We start from the raw sequence: 17,776 nt of genomic DNA on the forward strand, positions 1-17,776 counted from the left end.
CCGCCTCCTTGTACGTTGCAGTCGTTCGTACACGGCTTTATCAGTTTACGACGTAAGCCGAGTTTTGTACGTGACGCAGAACGCGTTGTCCTCATGCTTCCCGCTGCTGCGGTGTATTATTTCCCGTGGGAAGTCAAGTCTGGAGCGTTTCACGATGGAGAGTCTGTGCGAACATTTGGCAGGTGGGCTTGTAGCTCGCTTTGGATTTGATTTCTATTTCGCTTACCCGCGTGTCGCATTTTGTGGAGGATGAAAAAAAGAACTTCAATGGATAAGTGGTTAAGAAAATGGATGGATGGATGTAATGCTGCATTACAATTACATTGAAGTAAAAACATGTTTCTAATACAAGTGTTATTTCAGCACCCTTTTCATTCTGTTGTGTTGGTCACTCGTGTGAGGCAGCACCACCGGTGACCTTGTGGTTAGCCCCACAGTTCTGAGGTTCTGGGTACAATTCTCGGCTCCGGCCCTGCTGTGCGGCGTTTGCATGTTCTCCCCGTGCTCGTGTGGGTTTTCTCCGGGTACCACACTATCCCAAAACATTTCATGTTTTGTTAGTTGAAGACTCTAAATTGTTAGTGGAGACTCAGACTCTCCCCAGAGCAGGAGATGTTCACCATTCCGTATCCAGAGTTTCAAATAAATGGCACTTCCAGAAAGTCACCACTGGTTACTTTCATTATATCCCGTTTTTCTAGACTCACCTGCTATGAGCCGGAGAAGTCCCAGGCTTCACTCACAACTCATCATGCTTCCAAAGACCACCATGTAGTCATCCACACCTCCTTTGTGGAACCATTTAATCCCATAATTGGAGCCCAGTATGTAGTTCTGGGTGAACTACAAACAGCCGAAGGTAAGAAAAGCCTATCCAGGGTGGTTTCTTTTAACACAAACGTATAATTTTGAAGATCACAATGTTCTTTAGTGTTGTTGGTTTTTGTTTTGTTGTTAATCATCTTTTTGTCTTACAGGGGTTGACACGAGGGTCTGTGCACGTGTGCTTAACTGCGTGGATGGTGTAAACATTGTCCTCCTGCAAAAAGCCATCAATGAGCAGAGGAGCTTCTTCAGGGAAAGGCAGCGCCAACTGGAGGGTGCTGCTGTGGAACATGCAGCTGCGACTTGATCTTGGACATGCTCGTGGATTGCTGACAATGTTGACATTTAAATTAAACGACCGCGAATACGAACTTGCTTGGTCGGTGATGACTTCATTGATATTCTGAATTCCTGTCCACAATACAGTGCAGGTCATTTAACTCAAAGAAAAGAGTGCCTTTCGTTACAGTTTGCCGCTGTGCGTTTCCTGTTTAGAGAAAGCTGCTGTAGCTTCGATTTTTAGAGAGAGAAGCATTTACAATACACTAATTGTCATGTCTATTTTCATGAATGAAAGAGAAAAAAAAAACATGCCGCTCCATCAGGACTTTGCTTTTACTTTTCTTAGCTCAAACTCTTCATGGTTTTTCTGCAAAGTCTTTTGTTACAGCATGGATAGAAAAGCAATGATGTGGCCAAGATGCCATGGCATTACTTTCAAGCACTGACTACGCTTGCTCTTTCTGATCTAACTTGAATAATTTTTTATTTAAAGCCTGGAGAACTTTTTGCTTTATCTATATTTGTGTTTTATTTGAAAGACTGCACAACATATATTATAATTTAAATTTATTGATGTGTTTTTTCATCAAGTATCAAACAAGACTCAGTTAAACGTGAACAGTGTCAAGCATAGCCCGCAAGTATTCATCTTGGTAAATAGCATTGCACCATGTCCCAGTAATCCACAGTAACATTATCAGGTAGATATTTAATTTGCAATTTTCTTTTAATTAAATCATAGCTTCTGCCATGTTTGGTAAACAAAGGTGACTTGGCAGCAATATTTTTGCTTTTACAGAAAACTTGCCTGAGTCAAAAAGCCACATTGTATGCACTGTTTATGTTCGTACAACATGACCCCAAATGTATTGGCACATTTTTTCATCCATTACTTCACAAAGCAGATATAACTCTAAGCTGTAAACACATTTAGAATCTTGCATATCTGTTGTATGCTGGGGTGTAACCAGACTCTTTGGAGGAGGCCGGAAGCATTAGAAGGCCAGAGATGGGGTCTCTCTTACAGCGATCCAAGGCTTGTTTGTAGTTGATCTTCTGCTTGGTGAGGGGGTCGGTGAGATCTTTCTTGTAATTGGATTCAGTTTGAATCTCTCTCATCATGGTGCTGTTGAGCATTTTGGATCCAATAGCATTAGGGATGCTGATTCTTCTGCTGGTGTTTGGATCAACTAGCCCTCCTGTCAGGTGCTGCGCTTCCATGTACCAAGTGGCACTTTCCTTTGGTATCCAACCTTTCTGGATGGCTTCTCCCACAGACAAACGCTCTTTGGTGACAGGGTCTTCCACACCAGTGTAGGCCTTTTGAGCGTTAAGGAGTCTCTGCAGCTGACTCTCATCAATGAGGCCTCTGGAAGCTGCCTTGTTAACCGAGTGTCTTTCTTTGGTGGTGATATCAATGATGCCACCAGTTGCTGCCTGGGCCTCCAGAAGCTTTTGGGCTGTAGTGGTGTCGATAAGTTTACGCATGGCAGCGTTGCGTATAGTGAAGCAGGTGTCTGTGTGTGTGTCCATGATCCCAGCAATTGGATACGTTTGTGTCGCAGCATAGTCAATTGGGGCTGACCTCACTGATGTGTTGGTCCTTGACACAAATGAGTTGAACTGGGATTTTGGCTTGCTTTCACCAGCAACCAACAAGGAAAACTCTGAGATGTGTAGTTTGCCTTGTTTGTACTTATCCAAATCAAACTGTGTCAGTCTGCCTTCCTTCAGGGCATCATTAATGGAGTACTCATTGCCACTCTTGCGATCCTGCAGTACAGATATTTCGCCATCGGGTCCCACAGAGGTAATCTCCTCCCAGTCACACTCAAGCTCCTGCAGATGAATGTACTGTTGACGATCAATCAGACGCTGCAGGTAGGCATCATAAGGAGACATGTCTTTGCCTGTATCTGGATCCAGAATGGTGATTTTGGTGGACACGTTGGTCTCTTTGGTCCTTGTTTCAGTATGTTCCTCTTTCTGCAGACTCACCAGGAGGTCGCGAATGGTGCTGTCACGCACTTGGATCCTGTCTTTTTCATTTAGGATTTCCATCTCAAGTTGCTGGATGCCAGAACCCATCTTCATACTTCTGTTCCTGCTCATCTGTGTTCTTTCGCTCATGAGTCTACTCTGCTGCTCGAAAGACAAGTTGATGTCGTGTTTCTTTGCCTCCAGTGTCCTGAGCTCACGAGTCAGATTGTCTTTCTCTCTCAATAAGGCATCTCTGTTCAGAGTTAGGCTGGTTTCTTCTCTTGAGCTGCTAGACTTGGAAGTCATCACATGGCTTGTTTTAGCACTGAGGCGTTTGATTTGATCCTCAATGTCCTGCCTTGCAAATTTTTGCTTAGAAACCTGTTCCCTCAGGCGATCCCTCTCCGCTTCCACAACCTGGTCTTTTTCAACACGGACAACTTCTTTGTACACTTTCTTCTCAACAGACTTTTCTTTCTGGAGGACCTCAAGCCTCAGAGTGATGTTACGGATGTCTCTCTGGAGACGCAAGATATCGCTGGTTTCCTTATCCATATCTCCTCGCAGAGCAGTTGTCAACCTTTCTAGTTTTGGGTCCCTCTCCACTTTTAGTACCTCTTCAACAACAATATTTTCTGAAACGGCAGGGGGCGCACGTTCCAGTTGGTGGATACGCAATCTGAGTTCCTTGAGTTCTGACTCTGCTATCATCCTCTTTTGATGTTCATCACTTGCTCTGAGGAGCCTCTCCTTCTCTTCCACCTTTGTTCTTAGTTGCTGTAACTCTAAATCGATCTGACGTCGAGTCATCACTTCTTCATCCAGGGTCGTACTCAGTTTCTCATGCTCAAGCACTTGCCGCGGGTCCTTCTGTAAACGCACAACCTCGTGCACAACCACTTTCTCCTCAGGTTTTTGTCTTTCCAACAAGATATATTTGTTTTTCAGGTCAAACACCAACTCCTCAATTGAACGACGCCTTTGCGCCTCGTCCCTCAACTCTCTTCTCAGACGTTCAGCTTCTTTCTCTAAGAGAGGATCCAATTCATACTTAATTACATCTCTGGTGAGGATTCTGGTCTCGACCTTGGACTTTTCAGCCTTCCAGCCATCTCTCTCTTTCTTGAGTGTCCTCACCTGATCTTGGAGAAAGTTGTAACTGTTGTGGATTATGTTAATTTGCTCATTTAACCTTTGAATCTCTCTCTCATTTTCAGGGCTTCTTTCTTCCTTCACCACCTCTTGAAGAACTTCCTTCATTTCTACCTTGGGCTTCTGTGATCGAAGAAAATTCACCTCTGATCCTACCTTAGTGATATCCCTATCAATGACAGTGCGCTGCACATTGGAGTCTTGTATATCTCTCCTGAGGCGTAAAATTTCTACCTCTGTATTTGGATCAATTCGGTAAATCTCATTAACAATTTCCTTCACCTCAACTTTTGGTTTTAGAGCTTGAACTTCCCTGTAGCGACTATGGAGGTTCAACACCTCTTTGGACAAGGAGTTGTTTTCGAGCATCTCACTCTCCACAGATGTTCGAATCCTCTTTGATTCTGTGATGAGTTCGGGGTCTTGTTCAACCTTTTTAACTTCCTTTGTGATGATCTTGGGCTGAATGTTTGGAATCAGTCTTTCAAGGGCATTAATCTGGCTTCTAATTTGGAATATTTCATCATTTATGAGCTTAACCCTGCTTGTCTCCTCAGAAATTTCCGTCTCAAATTTCCGCAAGGATCTCAACATCTCTGGGTCTTTTTCTACTTGCACCACTTCCTTCTTAACCACCCTCTCTTTGATGAGTGGTTTCTTCTGTTGGAGAATCTCAAACTCCGTCTTCATCTGCATGTGCTCAGAGTCTCTCAGTCGGATGTTATCTCTCATTCTTGATATTTCATCTCTCAGCTTAGAAGCATCTATATCTAACTGAGGGTCTTTCTCAAACTCTGTCACTTCTCTTGACAACAGTTTTGGCGCGACATTTTTTAGGTTGTCCTCAGAGAGGGCAAATTTCTTGTTATAAATCTCAACCTCACTGTGGATGGTAGTTCTTCTCCGCATCTCTTCATGCAGTGTCTTCTGAAGTTCTGTTAAGTCAACCTCCAGTTTTGGTTCACGGTAGTACTGAAGCACTTCCTTTTCCTCAACACGTTCTACTCCTTTGCGATTCCTCAGTGACATCAGCCTATCTCGAAATGCTTTTAGATTAGTCTCAACATGAAGTGTCCTCTCCCTCTCTTCCTCGAGCTCTCTGGACAAACTGTTTAGCTCAAAAGTACTTCGTTGCTGGTTTTCCAGCTGCACCTGATGTTGTGCCAACAATTGAACTTTCTCATCATTCTACCGCAAAGGAAATAACAATGAGTTAATAAATCATCCAGTGATTTGGTTTGGGTATTACTGTGTTTATCATGGGCTGCCCTCTTACTTGTAAAATGAGATTCCGGGCCAACCCCATCTGCTTTTGCCGTTGACCATTTTCAGCTAACGCCTCAGCGTAGCGGTTGACCAGATCCCTTTCCTTTGAAAGAAAGAGACAGGGTAACTTCTGCAATTTTCAAGCAAATGGTGACAATTAACAACAGCCTATTGCTTAATCTTATGGATGATACCTCTTTCTCAACAGCCTCAGTAAGTGTGAGCGTATATGGTCTCTTTACAACAGTGGCACCAGCATCTTCCAGCGTACCATTGAATTTGTCAATGTTGGCATCATAGTCCTGCACATCGAGAAGACGGTCCATTTTGCCTTAATGTTATTTGGCCTTACATCACTCATTTATTTCACAGTTCTGTGTTATGACCATTGCATATTATGTCTTACACCAAGTAGAGTCTGCAGGTCTCGAGACACGTCGGACACTCTGTCCATGTCATTGCCTTTCCGCTTCAGGTCGTCCATCACCCTCTGCAGTGAAGTGTCAGTTATTGATAACATTCTATCATAGTGCTATAATCGCCGATACATTACAATTGGTTAGGGAGGGCACAAGAAGGGTACTTAACAGAGATGGGACCAAGTCACTGCTTTGCACGTCATAAGTGAGTCTCAAGTCTTGAGTCGAGACAGACAAGTCCCGAGTCAATTCCCAGGTTGAGGGAGGCAACTTCCGAGTCAGGTCCCAACTGTGCGACTTGACTTCAACTTGAAGTCAAGACAGGCAAGTCCCAAGTCAAGTCGCAAGTCCTGTTTCAAAGTTTAGGGCTTGTGACTTGATTTGCCTGTCTCGACTTTGGACTTGACTCAGGACTCGCCTGTCTCGATTTGGGATTTGACTCGGAACTTGAGACTCACCTGTGACTTACATAAGCAATGACTCGGTCCCACCTCTGGTACTTAAATCGAGGTTTCAAACAGCAATCTGAATAAGTTCCATCCATCTATTTACTACACCAATTGTCCTCATGTGGGTCACAGCAGAAGCCTATCCTAGCTGACTTTGGGCGAGAGGCAGTATACACCTTGCCAGTCAATTGCAGGGCACATACGTATAGGCAATCATTCACACCTATGGACAATTCAGTCTTCAATAAACCTGCATGAAGTTGGAACAACCAACGCAAACTCCCCACGGGAAGGCCAGCACCAAGATTTGAACCCCGAACCTCAGAACTGGGAGGCAGATGTGCTATCTACTCATCTGCGGTGTATTCTCTTTGAATACTGTTAAAATTTAATCAAGCTGCATCAAAATGAAGAAAATAAATGGAATTCTGAAAGGAAAATGAAAAAATTAAAGTACAACCCCAATTCCAATGAAGTTGGGACGTTGTGTTAAACATAAATAAAAACAGAATACAGTGATATGCAAATCATGTTCAACCTATATTTAATTGAATGCACGACAAAGACAATATATTTAATGTTCAAACTGATAAACGTACTTGTTTTTAGCAAATAGTCATTACCTTAGAATTTTATGGCTGCAACACGGTCCAAAAAAGCTGGGACAGGGTCATGTTTACCACTGTGTTAAATCACCTTTTCTTTTAACAACATTCAATAAACATTTGGGAACTGAGGACACTAATTGTTGAAGCTTTGTAGGTGGAATTCTTTCCCATTCTTGCTTGATGGACAGCTTCAGCTGTTCAACAGTCCGGGGTCTCCGTTGTCGTATTTTACGCTTCATAATGCGCCACACATTTTCAATGGAAGACAGGTCTGGACTGCAGGCAGGCCAGTCTTGTACCCGCACTCTTTTACGATGAAGCCACGCTGTTGTAACACGTGCAGAATGTTATTTGGCACTGTCTTTCTGAAATAAGCAGGGGCGTCCATGAAAAAGACGTTGCTTGGATGGCAGCATATGTTTCTCCAAAACCTGGATGTACTTTTCAGCATTAATGGTGCCTTCACAGATGTGTAAGTTACCCATGCCATTGGCACTAACACAGCCCCATACCATCACAGATGCTGGCTTTTGAACTTTGCGTCCATAACAGTCCGGATGGTTCTTTTCCTCTTTGGTCCGGAGGACAAGATGTCCACAATTTCAAAAAACAATTTGAAATGTCAAAGGTCACGGGCATTCAATGTTGGTTTACGGCCTTGCCGCTTACATGGAGTGATTTCTCCATATTCTCTGAACCTTTTGATGATATTATGGACCGTAGATGATGCAATCCCTAAATTCCTTGCAATTGTACATTGGGGAACATTGGTCCTTAAACTGTTCGACTATTTTCTCACGCACTTGTTCACAAAGAGGTGAACCTCGCCCCATCTTTGCTTGTGAATGACTGAACAATTCAGGGAAGCTCCTTTTATACCCAATCATGGCATGCACCTGTTCCCAATTAGCCTGTTCACCTGTGGGATGTTCCAAACAGGTGTTTGATGATTCCTCAACTTTCTCAGTCTTTTTTGCCACCTGTCCCAGCTTTTTTTTTTTTTTTTATCTGTCCCAGTGTCACAGCCATAAAATTCTAAGTTAATGATTATTTGCTAAAAACAATCGAGTTTATCAGTTTGAACATTAAATATCTTATTTTTGTAGTGTATTCAGGTAAATATAGGTTGAACATGATTTGCAAATCATTGTATTCTGTTTTTATGTATGTTCAACACAACGTCCCAACTTCATTGGAATTGGGGTTGTACTAAAAAGCCAACATTCCAAAGGGGTCATGATGAGAGAGTATTCTCACCTCCTGCGCACTCTGCATTGCAGAGACTGAAGACACATCATCAGTGTAGTTGATCTTGTTTTTTGGCAGGTTGTTCAGGAAAAAATTCAGGGATTTGGCTGAACTTTGGAATTCATGGTTTTTGGCACTAGCTTCTTGTAAGATGTTCTCTCTGAAACGATGTGTCTATTGTTTAAAGCTCTGTATTGTTTGTATTGATGCATTTGATATCGGACTGCATATGTGTCTGGTGGGATTCTTACCTCTCCTTCAGCTGGTTGTCAAGGTTTGCATAGCGGTTGTGGAGCTGTTTGACCTCTGTTCTCTGGCGTTGGATGTCCGGACAGAACTCCTGATATCCCTGCTGCAGAGAACTGCATAGCTGCTCAGTGGCCTCCAGGTCCTGACTTAGCTTCCTCATCTCGGGCTGAATAGATGCCACAGCCTTTCGCTGTTGCTAAAAACGGCAAAGGTGACATGAATATTGTTTTCTCTTGAAAGTTTGATTGAATTTTTGTGTGGTTTAAAAGGAAATTCTAGTTATTTCCTTACATGTAGGCTGTCACTGGCAGTTTGGATGGAGTTTGGCACATCAAGTATTGGGCCATCTTCACTAAGCCTCTTCTCAAACCCTGAGATGAGGCCATCCACCTTCTTTATCTGACTCTCCAAGTTAAGGGATGCGCTTGCGCTGAAAAAAAAAAAAACCCCACAAAGTTAAAGACAACAAAAAATAGTGCCAATTATTTACTATTTGGTTGCAAAAAGGGAGAGGGAAGTCTGGGCGTCCCTGGTAAAGCTACTGCCCGCGCGTACCGACCTCGGATAAGTGGTAGAAAATGGACGGATGGATGTTTGCAAAAAAAAAAAAAAAGAAATCGGCATGTCTGTACTTTTAAAAAGAGAAAAGGTTTTTGTTCCTAAGCCGTCTCCCAAAACATATATTACACTTACTTCTTGTTGTAGAGGTCAGCAAGTCCAGAGATGCCATCATACTTGTTTTCAGCATTGTTCAGTTTGAGTGGCAGCGCAAAGGAGCCACTAGGATCTTTGGACAGTAAAGGCTGCAGCTCAGCCTGAGCTGCAAGCTTCTCCTGCCCCAGATCTTTTAGTGCCTTGGCAGCTTGCTAAGAAAGGGGGGGAAGAAAGAAAAAGGAAAAAAAACATTTTTCATTTTGAAGTAATGTTTTTGTCTTTCAAGGCAATTCAATTAACTCTGCAATTTTATACCAATAAATAATATAGTAGTAAAAGTACACTTCTTTAAGGGTCTTCCATGTACTGTATGAATGAACAAATTTGTACTCCTTGCAGATTTGATGTTACATAATGTTTAAAAGTGCATCTATTTTGTCAACAGTGGTTGACTTAATGAAACAAAATCCACACTCACTGAATAGCTCACCTCCTATACTATACTGCTATAAAGTCTGAAAAGAACGACAATAATAAATTGTAAAAAAAACATTTTCTTTTTGGCATAGTCTTCTAATGTCATCAAACAAATTAATCACTTCGAGGATGTAAAATACTCTATACATCAGGTGCTTGAATTTAGAAATTTAGAACTATGAATAATGTATAGTGTAATGTAATAAGCCACTTTACCAGCATTGGGGCTTTGTCATCTAATTTATAAATGTCTTATTTGGCTTGGTTCTCTGGCCATGACTGTTGCACACGTCACCTGACCTGTGATATTTGCACATTCAATGCATACTTGTTAGACTGTATATACTATAGTGGATCTAGCTTTTATATTGATGTTATTATTTGTCGTCTTTTGTTTTGTTTTGTATTCTAAACAACTCCAACTTTTGAACATTACATGTAATATGAAACCTTGTGTCAAAATGTAAAAGGTCTTATAATATTTTGTCACTTTCTTGTGTCATTTCCAGCTAAAAGATACCTCCCACCAAATAATGGCCAGGATTTCACAGTTTTGTGCGTAACTGAGTGTTTATGCTGTGTTGTTTGATTTTATTAATTGCTAATATATTGGGTAAATGCTAGTCCTCTGCTCATTTTTCTCACTTCCTGTTCCTTGATCCTGTTGACCAGATCTCCAGTGGGGTCGGAGCGGCTCAGTGGGGCTCGTATACGGCTCAGCATGTCTTTGTCAGCGTTGGCCAGGTCGGCATTCAGCTTGTCCAACCGGAGACCCAGCGCTGCCAGTCCGGGGTCCAGCGTAGGAGACGACGCTGGGGCTGAACCATTAAATGGGAAGTTCATTGATTAAAAAGCTGAACAACATGTGAGGGATCTCGTATCCGTATTTGGTTTGACAGTGACCTGATTGCAGAGACCTGGCCCTCTCTGACTTGTGATTCTTGAGGGACTCTGCCAGAGCGGCTCTCCTTTTCTTAATGTCCCCCAGTTCACCGCCCAAACTAGTCATTGAAAATATGCATTGCGTTGTACTTGTAGGTTGAATACATCTCTGACTTCTTTTTGTGAATGTGCTGTTACTTACAGGTCCACTTTGTTGATGGCCTCGGGATCAGGCGGTGGGATCACGAAGCAAACCCCTGGGAAGGTGTTCGTGACCCCTTTGTTGGTGATAACATCCCAGTTCTCATTGTCGGAGTTAGATTTCAAGGCGCACTTCTCGCCTCTTGACAGAGCTCCCTTGAGCAAACATAAACACAGTGAAACCCTTTTCATTGTGGGGGATACGTTTGAGACTCACTCACAATAGGTGAAAACCTATGATCTGGAGAGAACAGAATGTTTTTATATATAGTTGTACTCCTCCCACACACTTTAAACACATTTGAACTTATTAAAACGCTTTTTTTTTTTTTAAACACATTGTAAAAGTATTTCAACACAAAAAAACTGAGAGCATAAAATGTATTTAAAAAAATACTGTATGTATGTATTGTAGTATGTGTGTGTTAGATACTGCATGTGCCCTGGTGTGTGGGGTACGCCAGTGGGCTCAAGCTATGGCGAGTCTCCATGTGAGTGTCTGGGCGTGAGCTGGGGCCGACAACAGCTTCTGCATGAGTGTGCCCTTTGTGTTTTACTGGGGACACTGTAACAACATTAAATAAGTAATCATTTGAAAAATAGCAGTCTATACCCTGCCAGTTAATGTGACACTTCCCTGACTTTCTGCCTGCTCAAATGTAAGAGTTGAAATGCTCTACCCTGTTAGTCTCCCAGTCGCAGAGCGACTCCAATGTGACCGATCTGTTTGGGGGGTTACGACGCTGCTTCAGAGGAGCAATGGTGGTGCTGCGCCTTCTCAGGTCCGCCAGCAGGTGCTCACTGTCCTGCACAGCTTTCTCTTCCGCCTGGTGCGAAACACACACAAATCAGAAATCTGCTTGAGAAGTCATCTTGGAATTACAACCAGCGAGGTAGATCGTATACGGTAACCCTAAAAGAAAATTGACTGGTATCAGTGTGTATAAGGAATGCTAGCAGGACAGACGATGAAAAGGAAAAGGGAATATGACAAATATAATGGAAATGCCAATAATAGGCGAATGATAAGCCTCATGTCAAATATGTGCCTTGGCTCCTAATCAAGGTTGGGAAACACTTGTTCACTGTGCTGTCGGCTTTCATATGTGACATCTTACAATGTTCATAATATGGAGCTGCGATCAAGACTATTCAAGCATCCTCCTCATACCTCAAGCTGCAGCATCATCTCCGAGTTGCTCTTCGTGCCGGTGGGGTTCGGTTCCAAGGTATTGTTGAGTTTGCTCAGTGTCTCTGAAAGTTGCTCCGTGTCCAGTTGGTACTGCATGGTCACGCGGTAGACAATACATTTGTGTCAAACACACAACAAGGTGTCTTCAGGTGGATACATTATATAAGTCGCATCATTACCTTTTTGTATTGCTCCAAATTGTCCAGGTGTGTCTCCTGACAAATGCACAAGTGGAGGAACTTCTGCCAATCGTTGCGTACGGCGTCTCTCTGAGCCTGCGAATGTGAAGTTACGCTAATGGTTGTGGTGATTCCGCGTTAAGGTCAGGGAATTCCGTGCCCCACTTGTTTGTCTTCCCTTTAATACAGAGTCACGCTTGAATTGCAAAACTAATGCGTTTACATACAGCACGTCTCCTCTATATTTGCACTGATTAGAATCTGTAAAGGGGAAAATCTACTTACACCCAGTGGTATATTTTTATGTCGCACTCCACACAGAGAACCAGATCATACGCATGCAGGCACGCACACACACACACACACACACAAGGAAAGAGTGAAGGAGTTGCTCGTGTACCTGTATGGTAGCGCTGGCAGGGTGCTTAAGCTCAATAAGTCTGTCCCCTTCATCCTGGAATTTGTTCACCTCACTCTCATGTGACAGCAGACTGTTGTTCTTGAAGTTCTGAGAATTAAAGACACATTACCCCACGTTAGCACACAACAGTGTTTTAATCTACATAATCATGATAAGTTAGTGTCACAGTTTCAGTCCTTTCTGACCTCATACTGCCTGCGGACATCGGAAGGATCCACCATTCGGTCACTCCAGTCCTCCTTCTTGATCTTATCTTGCTCCTCTCCCAGGAAAGTCAGCTCCTTGTTGCAGCCCTGCATGTACTCATAAAGGCTGTTCAAGTAGTGGCCACGCCACTTGGAGGTTTCCTTTTAGAGGGGGAAACAAAACAAGGTGTGAAAAAGCAGCGCTGGACTATCAGGGCCAGCAAAGTTGTTTTTTTTTTTTTTTGCATGGTATTGAAGGTTTCTATAATGGTGACGTGATAGTGGTGCTATTAAGAGGTGGAATAAGTCTGGTCAAGTGCCCATTGAAGAGCCAGGTACTACATGCACAACCTGCTACTGTGACACAGCAATCATTCAAGTTTTCCTCACAGGTTGAAATCGGATTTACTGATTCTAGTAGATTTCCGAATGAATCGTGCCAAATATTCAACAAGGGATTCACCAGGAGTTTGTTGTACTGTTTCTTGAGGGCTGTGTAGTTCTCCTGGAAGACAAGATGATAGAATGCCTTCAACTACAATATGATGTGTTTCATGAAATTACAACAACAACAACAAAAAGAGTACACACCGTCTCAAGTGTACTGTCAAGGTGAATATGTAGTGTTTGGTAACGTTACTTTACCTTGGTGCCGGCAGAGCTGACACACAGCTGCGGGTTGTAGGCCTCAATCTCCTGATGCAGGAGTTTGTGAGAAGCAATCTGTTTTTCCAATTCTGCCATGGTGGGCCCATACAGGTCACTGCTCACTTGTTTCTGAAAAGGCACACACGCACACGGGAGGAATTGAATGAATGCCACTGTCATTGTCATTTGCTCAGAGGCGGTAAGACGGTGTTGTGAGACCTACTTGCTTCTCATTGAAAACAGGCGCCCAGTTGATCCTGGGCATCAGTGACACGTCGTCAATCTGCTCATAGATGTCGCGATAGAAAGTGCAGTCCTTCAGCCAACGCTCGTGGAGGTGGAGGACACTGAAAAGAAAAGTGCGGCACAAATACTTGAGGATGTTTTGAAGCAACGATATGTAGAAATGGTACCTTAAAACAAAACCCACAAAATCATGGTTTGTAATAAAGAGTATTACCATGGCAACCTAGGCTCAACTACTTTTGGTGGACCTGCCTGGACACGCTCTTTCATTATTTGTCATTTTGTTATGCATTGCATACATAAGCCAACGAAAAGCAACAACTAGTAGTCTAAATGTAGCACTGCACAAGTACAGTCGACCCCCGCATACTCGCAGTGCAGCACCCGCAGATATTTATTATTTTTATTTTTATGGGGGGTGGAACTAACCCACATTGGTTGTGGAAAACACTTACTGGCTGTGTATCGCCGCTTATTCAATAATTTTTGGGGCTACAGCAAATATATATTGATATATATCTTTTCTTTTTTAGCGTGTCGGGAGACGCACAGTATCCAATTCCACTTCATTGGTCCAAAAATTATGATTTCATCTATCGAGTGACATATAACGACAGGCAGAAAATTTAAATAGTCTCCCAGAGAAGACAGAATGTAATCACAATTATTGCAGCATACTACATAAACGTTTTTGTCATATTTTTGCTTGGTGGTGCACCGTGAGGTTTTTCTAATGTAACTGTAATGTAATGTAATATGTGCTCAATAAATATTTGGAAACATGTAAACATGCAATTAGTCAGCGTTGATTCCCAGTTTAGGGTTGGATTGAACAATTTCATTGAAGCAAATAACAGGTCATCTGTAGGGGGAGCCATAATGTCATCTGACAATACTACATTGACTGACATCTTGAGAGGCTTCTACGTTGGACTTTGAGTGGACGAGCGCACGTGTTGTGTAACAACTCACTCGCTCTCGATCTCTCTGGCCTGCGGGTGTTTGAGCTTCTTGGCTTTGTCCACGTCCAAGAAGAGGTCCTCCAGCAGGCTCTCAGCTTCGCCCAGCGTGTCACAGAGCTCATTCTGGTGCTTCAAAGGGAGCTCTTTCCTGTCATTTTCTGCATCCTGGTGGAAGGAAACACAAGTCGGGGGGCTGGGGGGATTTTCAAAAACTGATTGAGGGAGGCCTTTGTGTGTCTTCTTACCTCAGCCAAGAGTCCCTCAGAGCGGAGGATGTCTTTCTCCACCACGTCTGCATTCTTTTGCATCTGGGCGATCAGCAGGGCCAGGTTGCCGGGCTGGGTCCTGCAAGGTGGGGACAAAAATGTCAAAGACTGGAGATCACGCCTTGTTAGTTGTCAGACGTTGGCGGTGATTGACAAGCCATGATTGATGATGTCGTGCCGGTGTTTTACTGCAACAGCATGTGATGTGGCCCACCATGCAATTCCAAAAACACAATTGGAAGCAATCAAGGGCTCTGGTCTAGCTAAAAATGGCCGCAAAGAGAACGAAATGGAAGCCTTCCTGTGTCTTTTCAAGAGACTTTTTTTTTTTGTAGGTCTACTCTTGGTAGACCTGCCAACCAAATGTCATGTCTTCCTAAATGAAGCTGGCTTAGTGCATTTTCCCACAAATTTCAAGCGATGGAGTCCTTTCTTTTTTTTTTTTTTACATTTATACCCACAACACTTACCAGGAAAAAAAGGGAAAAAAAACCACACAAATGCTCATAATATATAATAATCACAAATTCAAGACAGCAAAGTGTTTCCAAAGTGTGCTTGAAATGCTCGCCATTCCACGGAGGCTGAGTGTCACTGCTGCTGCCTCTTCTTCTTCTTCTTCATATCTGCGGTGATGCGACTTGTCAACACCACACAAAGTTTGGCAGCGTAAATATAAAGTCTCGCCTCAGCAGACAAAACACCGCAGATAAAACTGTCCGCTGATCTTGTCTGAGAAAGACAGACAAATCAAATGTCTAAAGCATAAGTTTTCATTATGTGCAAATGTGTCCCAATCTTTTCAGGCTGACAAGAAATCTACTGTGAATTTTCTATTCAAAATGCATTTTGTGTTCCATAAAAGGTCTAACTTTGAAGAATTGTCCAATTGTCAACATCACATTGCAGTGACAGCGCGACTATTTTTACTAATGGCTTCTCTTCTAAATACATTTTTTCAACGTTATTTGAAGCAAAACGACCTCATATTGATTTCAATGAAGGATATCCTCCGCGTAACCTGTTTAAAAACTGATGTGCACCAATTACAGACAAAAGAACACAGACAAAGCATTCGTTTAGTTGAGAAGTAGGAATGCAAATGTTTTTCATTTGATTTTGATGCAATATTCCTAAAGGGTTTTTTTTTGTTTTTTTCCATGCCGCCATTTAATTTTGATATAACAAGGAAGTCTGGTTCTTCAGCTGGTATAGTAATGTACAGGCGAGACAGCTACGTGAAGCATGCATACCCACGCACATAACATTTCCCATTCTTTTAGTGTTTCACGTATTTTACAGCATTAAATGTCCCCTCAAAACTTACTGTGTTAGCAAAGGGCCGACATTTAAACTAAGTGCCGAAATTCACATTTCAAGTCGAATGTGTTGTGTTTTTATAAAAATGTTGAATTGGTAAAGAGTTAATTAAATCGCCACATATAACCGAGTCAGTAATTACTATGGCGGACGACGAGCGAGGATCTGATTAGCTGCCTTGACGAACTGGATTAGGCGCATATTTGAGAAGGGTTTGTCTGCATTCTTCACCAAGATCACAGCACTGCAAACACTCCCTCATCCAAATGTGAAAACGCCTTCATTTCAAATTTAAGGGCCAGTGCTGCCCCCCAAAAGTCAAAACCTCACCTTGTGATTTCAAAGAATGGTTGACAGTGATGTTAAAAGCTGTGGCATATGAAGAAATGGTGAGCAGGATTAATGATCGCAGAAAACCTTTAACAGGTCATGATCATGAATTTTATGTTTGACAATGCTTCTAGAGTGGAAAATATTTCTTTTTTGTTAGCGGTACAATTGGGGTTTCTGAAAAGATTATTGTTTCGGGATGAGAATGTGTGAATGCCCACGAAATTTGGGGTTGAGGCGGCTGTGAATGCTGTCACTATATTGTTGAGAAACACAATGACCGTTTGGAACCATTTCGTGTCAACTCCATCGAGAAGAACATGCAATGCCGCAATGAAGAAATACGGTACTATTTCTTAGCACTCCTGTCGGTCGTGGGCCGTTCGAGTTGTCATCTACCCCCACCCCTCCCTTTACAGCACTCGCGATAGAGTAAATGACAGCTCGTGCGACTCACAAGTCCATCGCTTTCAAAGTATTAAGTGCTGGATGTCTCTTATTAACATGGCTCACGTTCCAAAGAAATCCAAGCATGGTGGACTGTTGGGTACGGTTGCAGAGCAACGCCCATATTCTGGAAAGAACAGGAACCAGTTCAAGGGCGCCACAGCTGACTGACAGCACGCACACAAGTGACAGATCACATCGATGTGCGCGTAGAGATACTCAGTGTTGCTTTCCAGTCGTCACTGTGCGCAATTGTCTTGGTTTATCCGTTTTGTAGCAACTGAGCCCAAAAATGTTCTCTCCCTCTGCAACCCTTGCCCAACTTCAAATAGATACTCCACTCTCGTGTATTGGAATGTGTAAGAAAATCAACTGGGATACGCTGTGGTTGTCTACGTGCCTGCATTCCTAGTTTGTACTCTCACTTTCGAACCTGAGAGTTAACGTGCATGTTGGGAAAACGCGCCATCTAGTCCTTCATGCAGCTTCTCAGCAGATCCGCTGACAAGACCTGATATAGTGTTACCGGCTTGGAGGCATACACACACACACACACACACACACACACGCACGCGCACACGGAGGAGGAGGAGGAGGAGGACAGCAGCATGCTGAGGAAACGAGACATACTCCAGGGCTCAAGTGCAACAAGAAAACGTGGAACAAGATTCAGATACAGTATACATATAGAAAAATGTATTTATTCAAAAACATACCTGGTGACCTTGACCGACCCCTCTTTTTTCCTAAACATCCTGGACATGGCGTGCAGGGTCGACTGAGATCCCACCGAAAACGTCTGTCCCTCTCTTACCCCTCCTTCGTGTCCGTCTCACTCGCCCCGGGTCTCCCGCTGTCAAAGTCCAAACACAGCAAAAGGCTTACCTG

General features: G+C 43.0%; 2 protein-coding genes across 2 annotated transcripts; one reads left to right on the forward strand and one right to left on the reverse strand.

Annotated features, from left to right (window-relative positions):
• Position 1: 1 nt before the first annotated feature.
• Positions 2-5,349, forward strand: ten1 (TEN1 subunit of CST complex). The gene is made up of 3 exons (XM_061678730.1): positions 2-182; positions 702-859; positions 978-5,349. The coding sequence occupies exons 1-3, from the start codon at positions 94-96 to the stop codon at positions 1,130-1,132; spliced, it is 402 nt and encodes a 133-aa protein (XP_061534714.1). The 5' UTR covers positions 2-93; the 3' UTR covers positions 1,133-5,349.
• evpla (envoplakin a) lies at positions 1,660-17,755 on the reverse strand. The gene is made up of 22 exons (XM_061678721.1): positions 17,605-17,755; positions 14,771-14,870; positions 14,536-14,690; positions 13,541-13,664; positions 13,315-13,446; positions 13,133-13,174; positions 12,670-12,831; positions 12,464-12,571; positions 12,064-12,159; positions 11,864-11,974; positions 11,373-11,519; positions 10,694-10,848; positions 10,513-10,610; positions 10,255-10,427; positions 9,172-9,344; positions 8,770-8,908; positions 8,481-8,674; positions 8,239-8,389; positions 5,912-5,995; positions 5,700-5,807; positions 5,516-5,608; positions 1,660-5,427 (listed from the first exon to the last, which is right to left on the reverse strand). Exons 1-22 carry the CDS (start codon positions 17,649-17,651, stop codon positions 2,038-2,040), a joined length of 5,982 nt encoding a protein of 1,993 aa, XP_061534705.1. The 5' UTR covers positions 17,652-17,755; the 3' UTR covers positions 1,660-2,037.
• Between the last annotated feature and the right edge of the window lie 21 nt (positions 17,756-17,776).

Source organism: Phycodurus eques, chromosome 6, assembly GCF_024500275.1.
Source record: "Phycodurus eques isolate BA_2022a chromosome 6, UOR_Pequ_1.1, whole genome shotgun sequence".
Lineage (NCBI taxonomy): Eukaryota > Metazoa > Chordata > Actinopteri > Syngnathiformes > Syngnathidae > Phycodurus > Phycodurus eques.

Bases quoted from the DNA above. Each gene is read 5' to 3' on its own strand.
- ten1 (XM_061678730.1), top strand. From the start codon at position 94: ATGCTTCCCGCTGCTGCGGTGTATTATTTCCCGTGGGAAGTCAAGTCT. The intron at 183-701 runs GTGGGCTTGTAG...CCGTTTTTCTAG, and splicing joins TCTGTGCGAACATTTGGCAG to ACTCACCTGCTATGAGCCGG. The intron at 860-977 runs GTAAGAAAAGCC...TTTGTCTTACAG, and splicing joins TGAACTACAAACAGCCGAAG to GGGTTGACACGAGGGTCTGT.
- evpla (XM_061678721.1), bottom strand. From the start codon at position 17,651: ATGTCCAGGATGTTTAGGAAAAAAGAGGGGTCGGTCAAGGTCACCAG. The intron at 13,175-13,314 runs GTAAAGTAACGT...CTTGTCTTCCAG, and splicing joins TCAGCTCTGCCGGCACCAAG to GAGAACTACACAGCCCTCAA. The intron at 12,572-12,669 runs GTCAGAAAGGAC...TTTAATTCTCAG, and splicing joins ATGTCCGCAGGCAGTATGAG to AACTTCAAGAACAACAGTCT.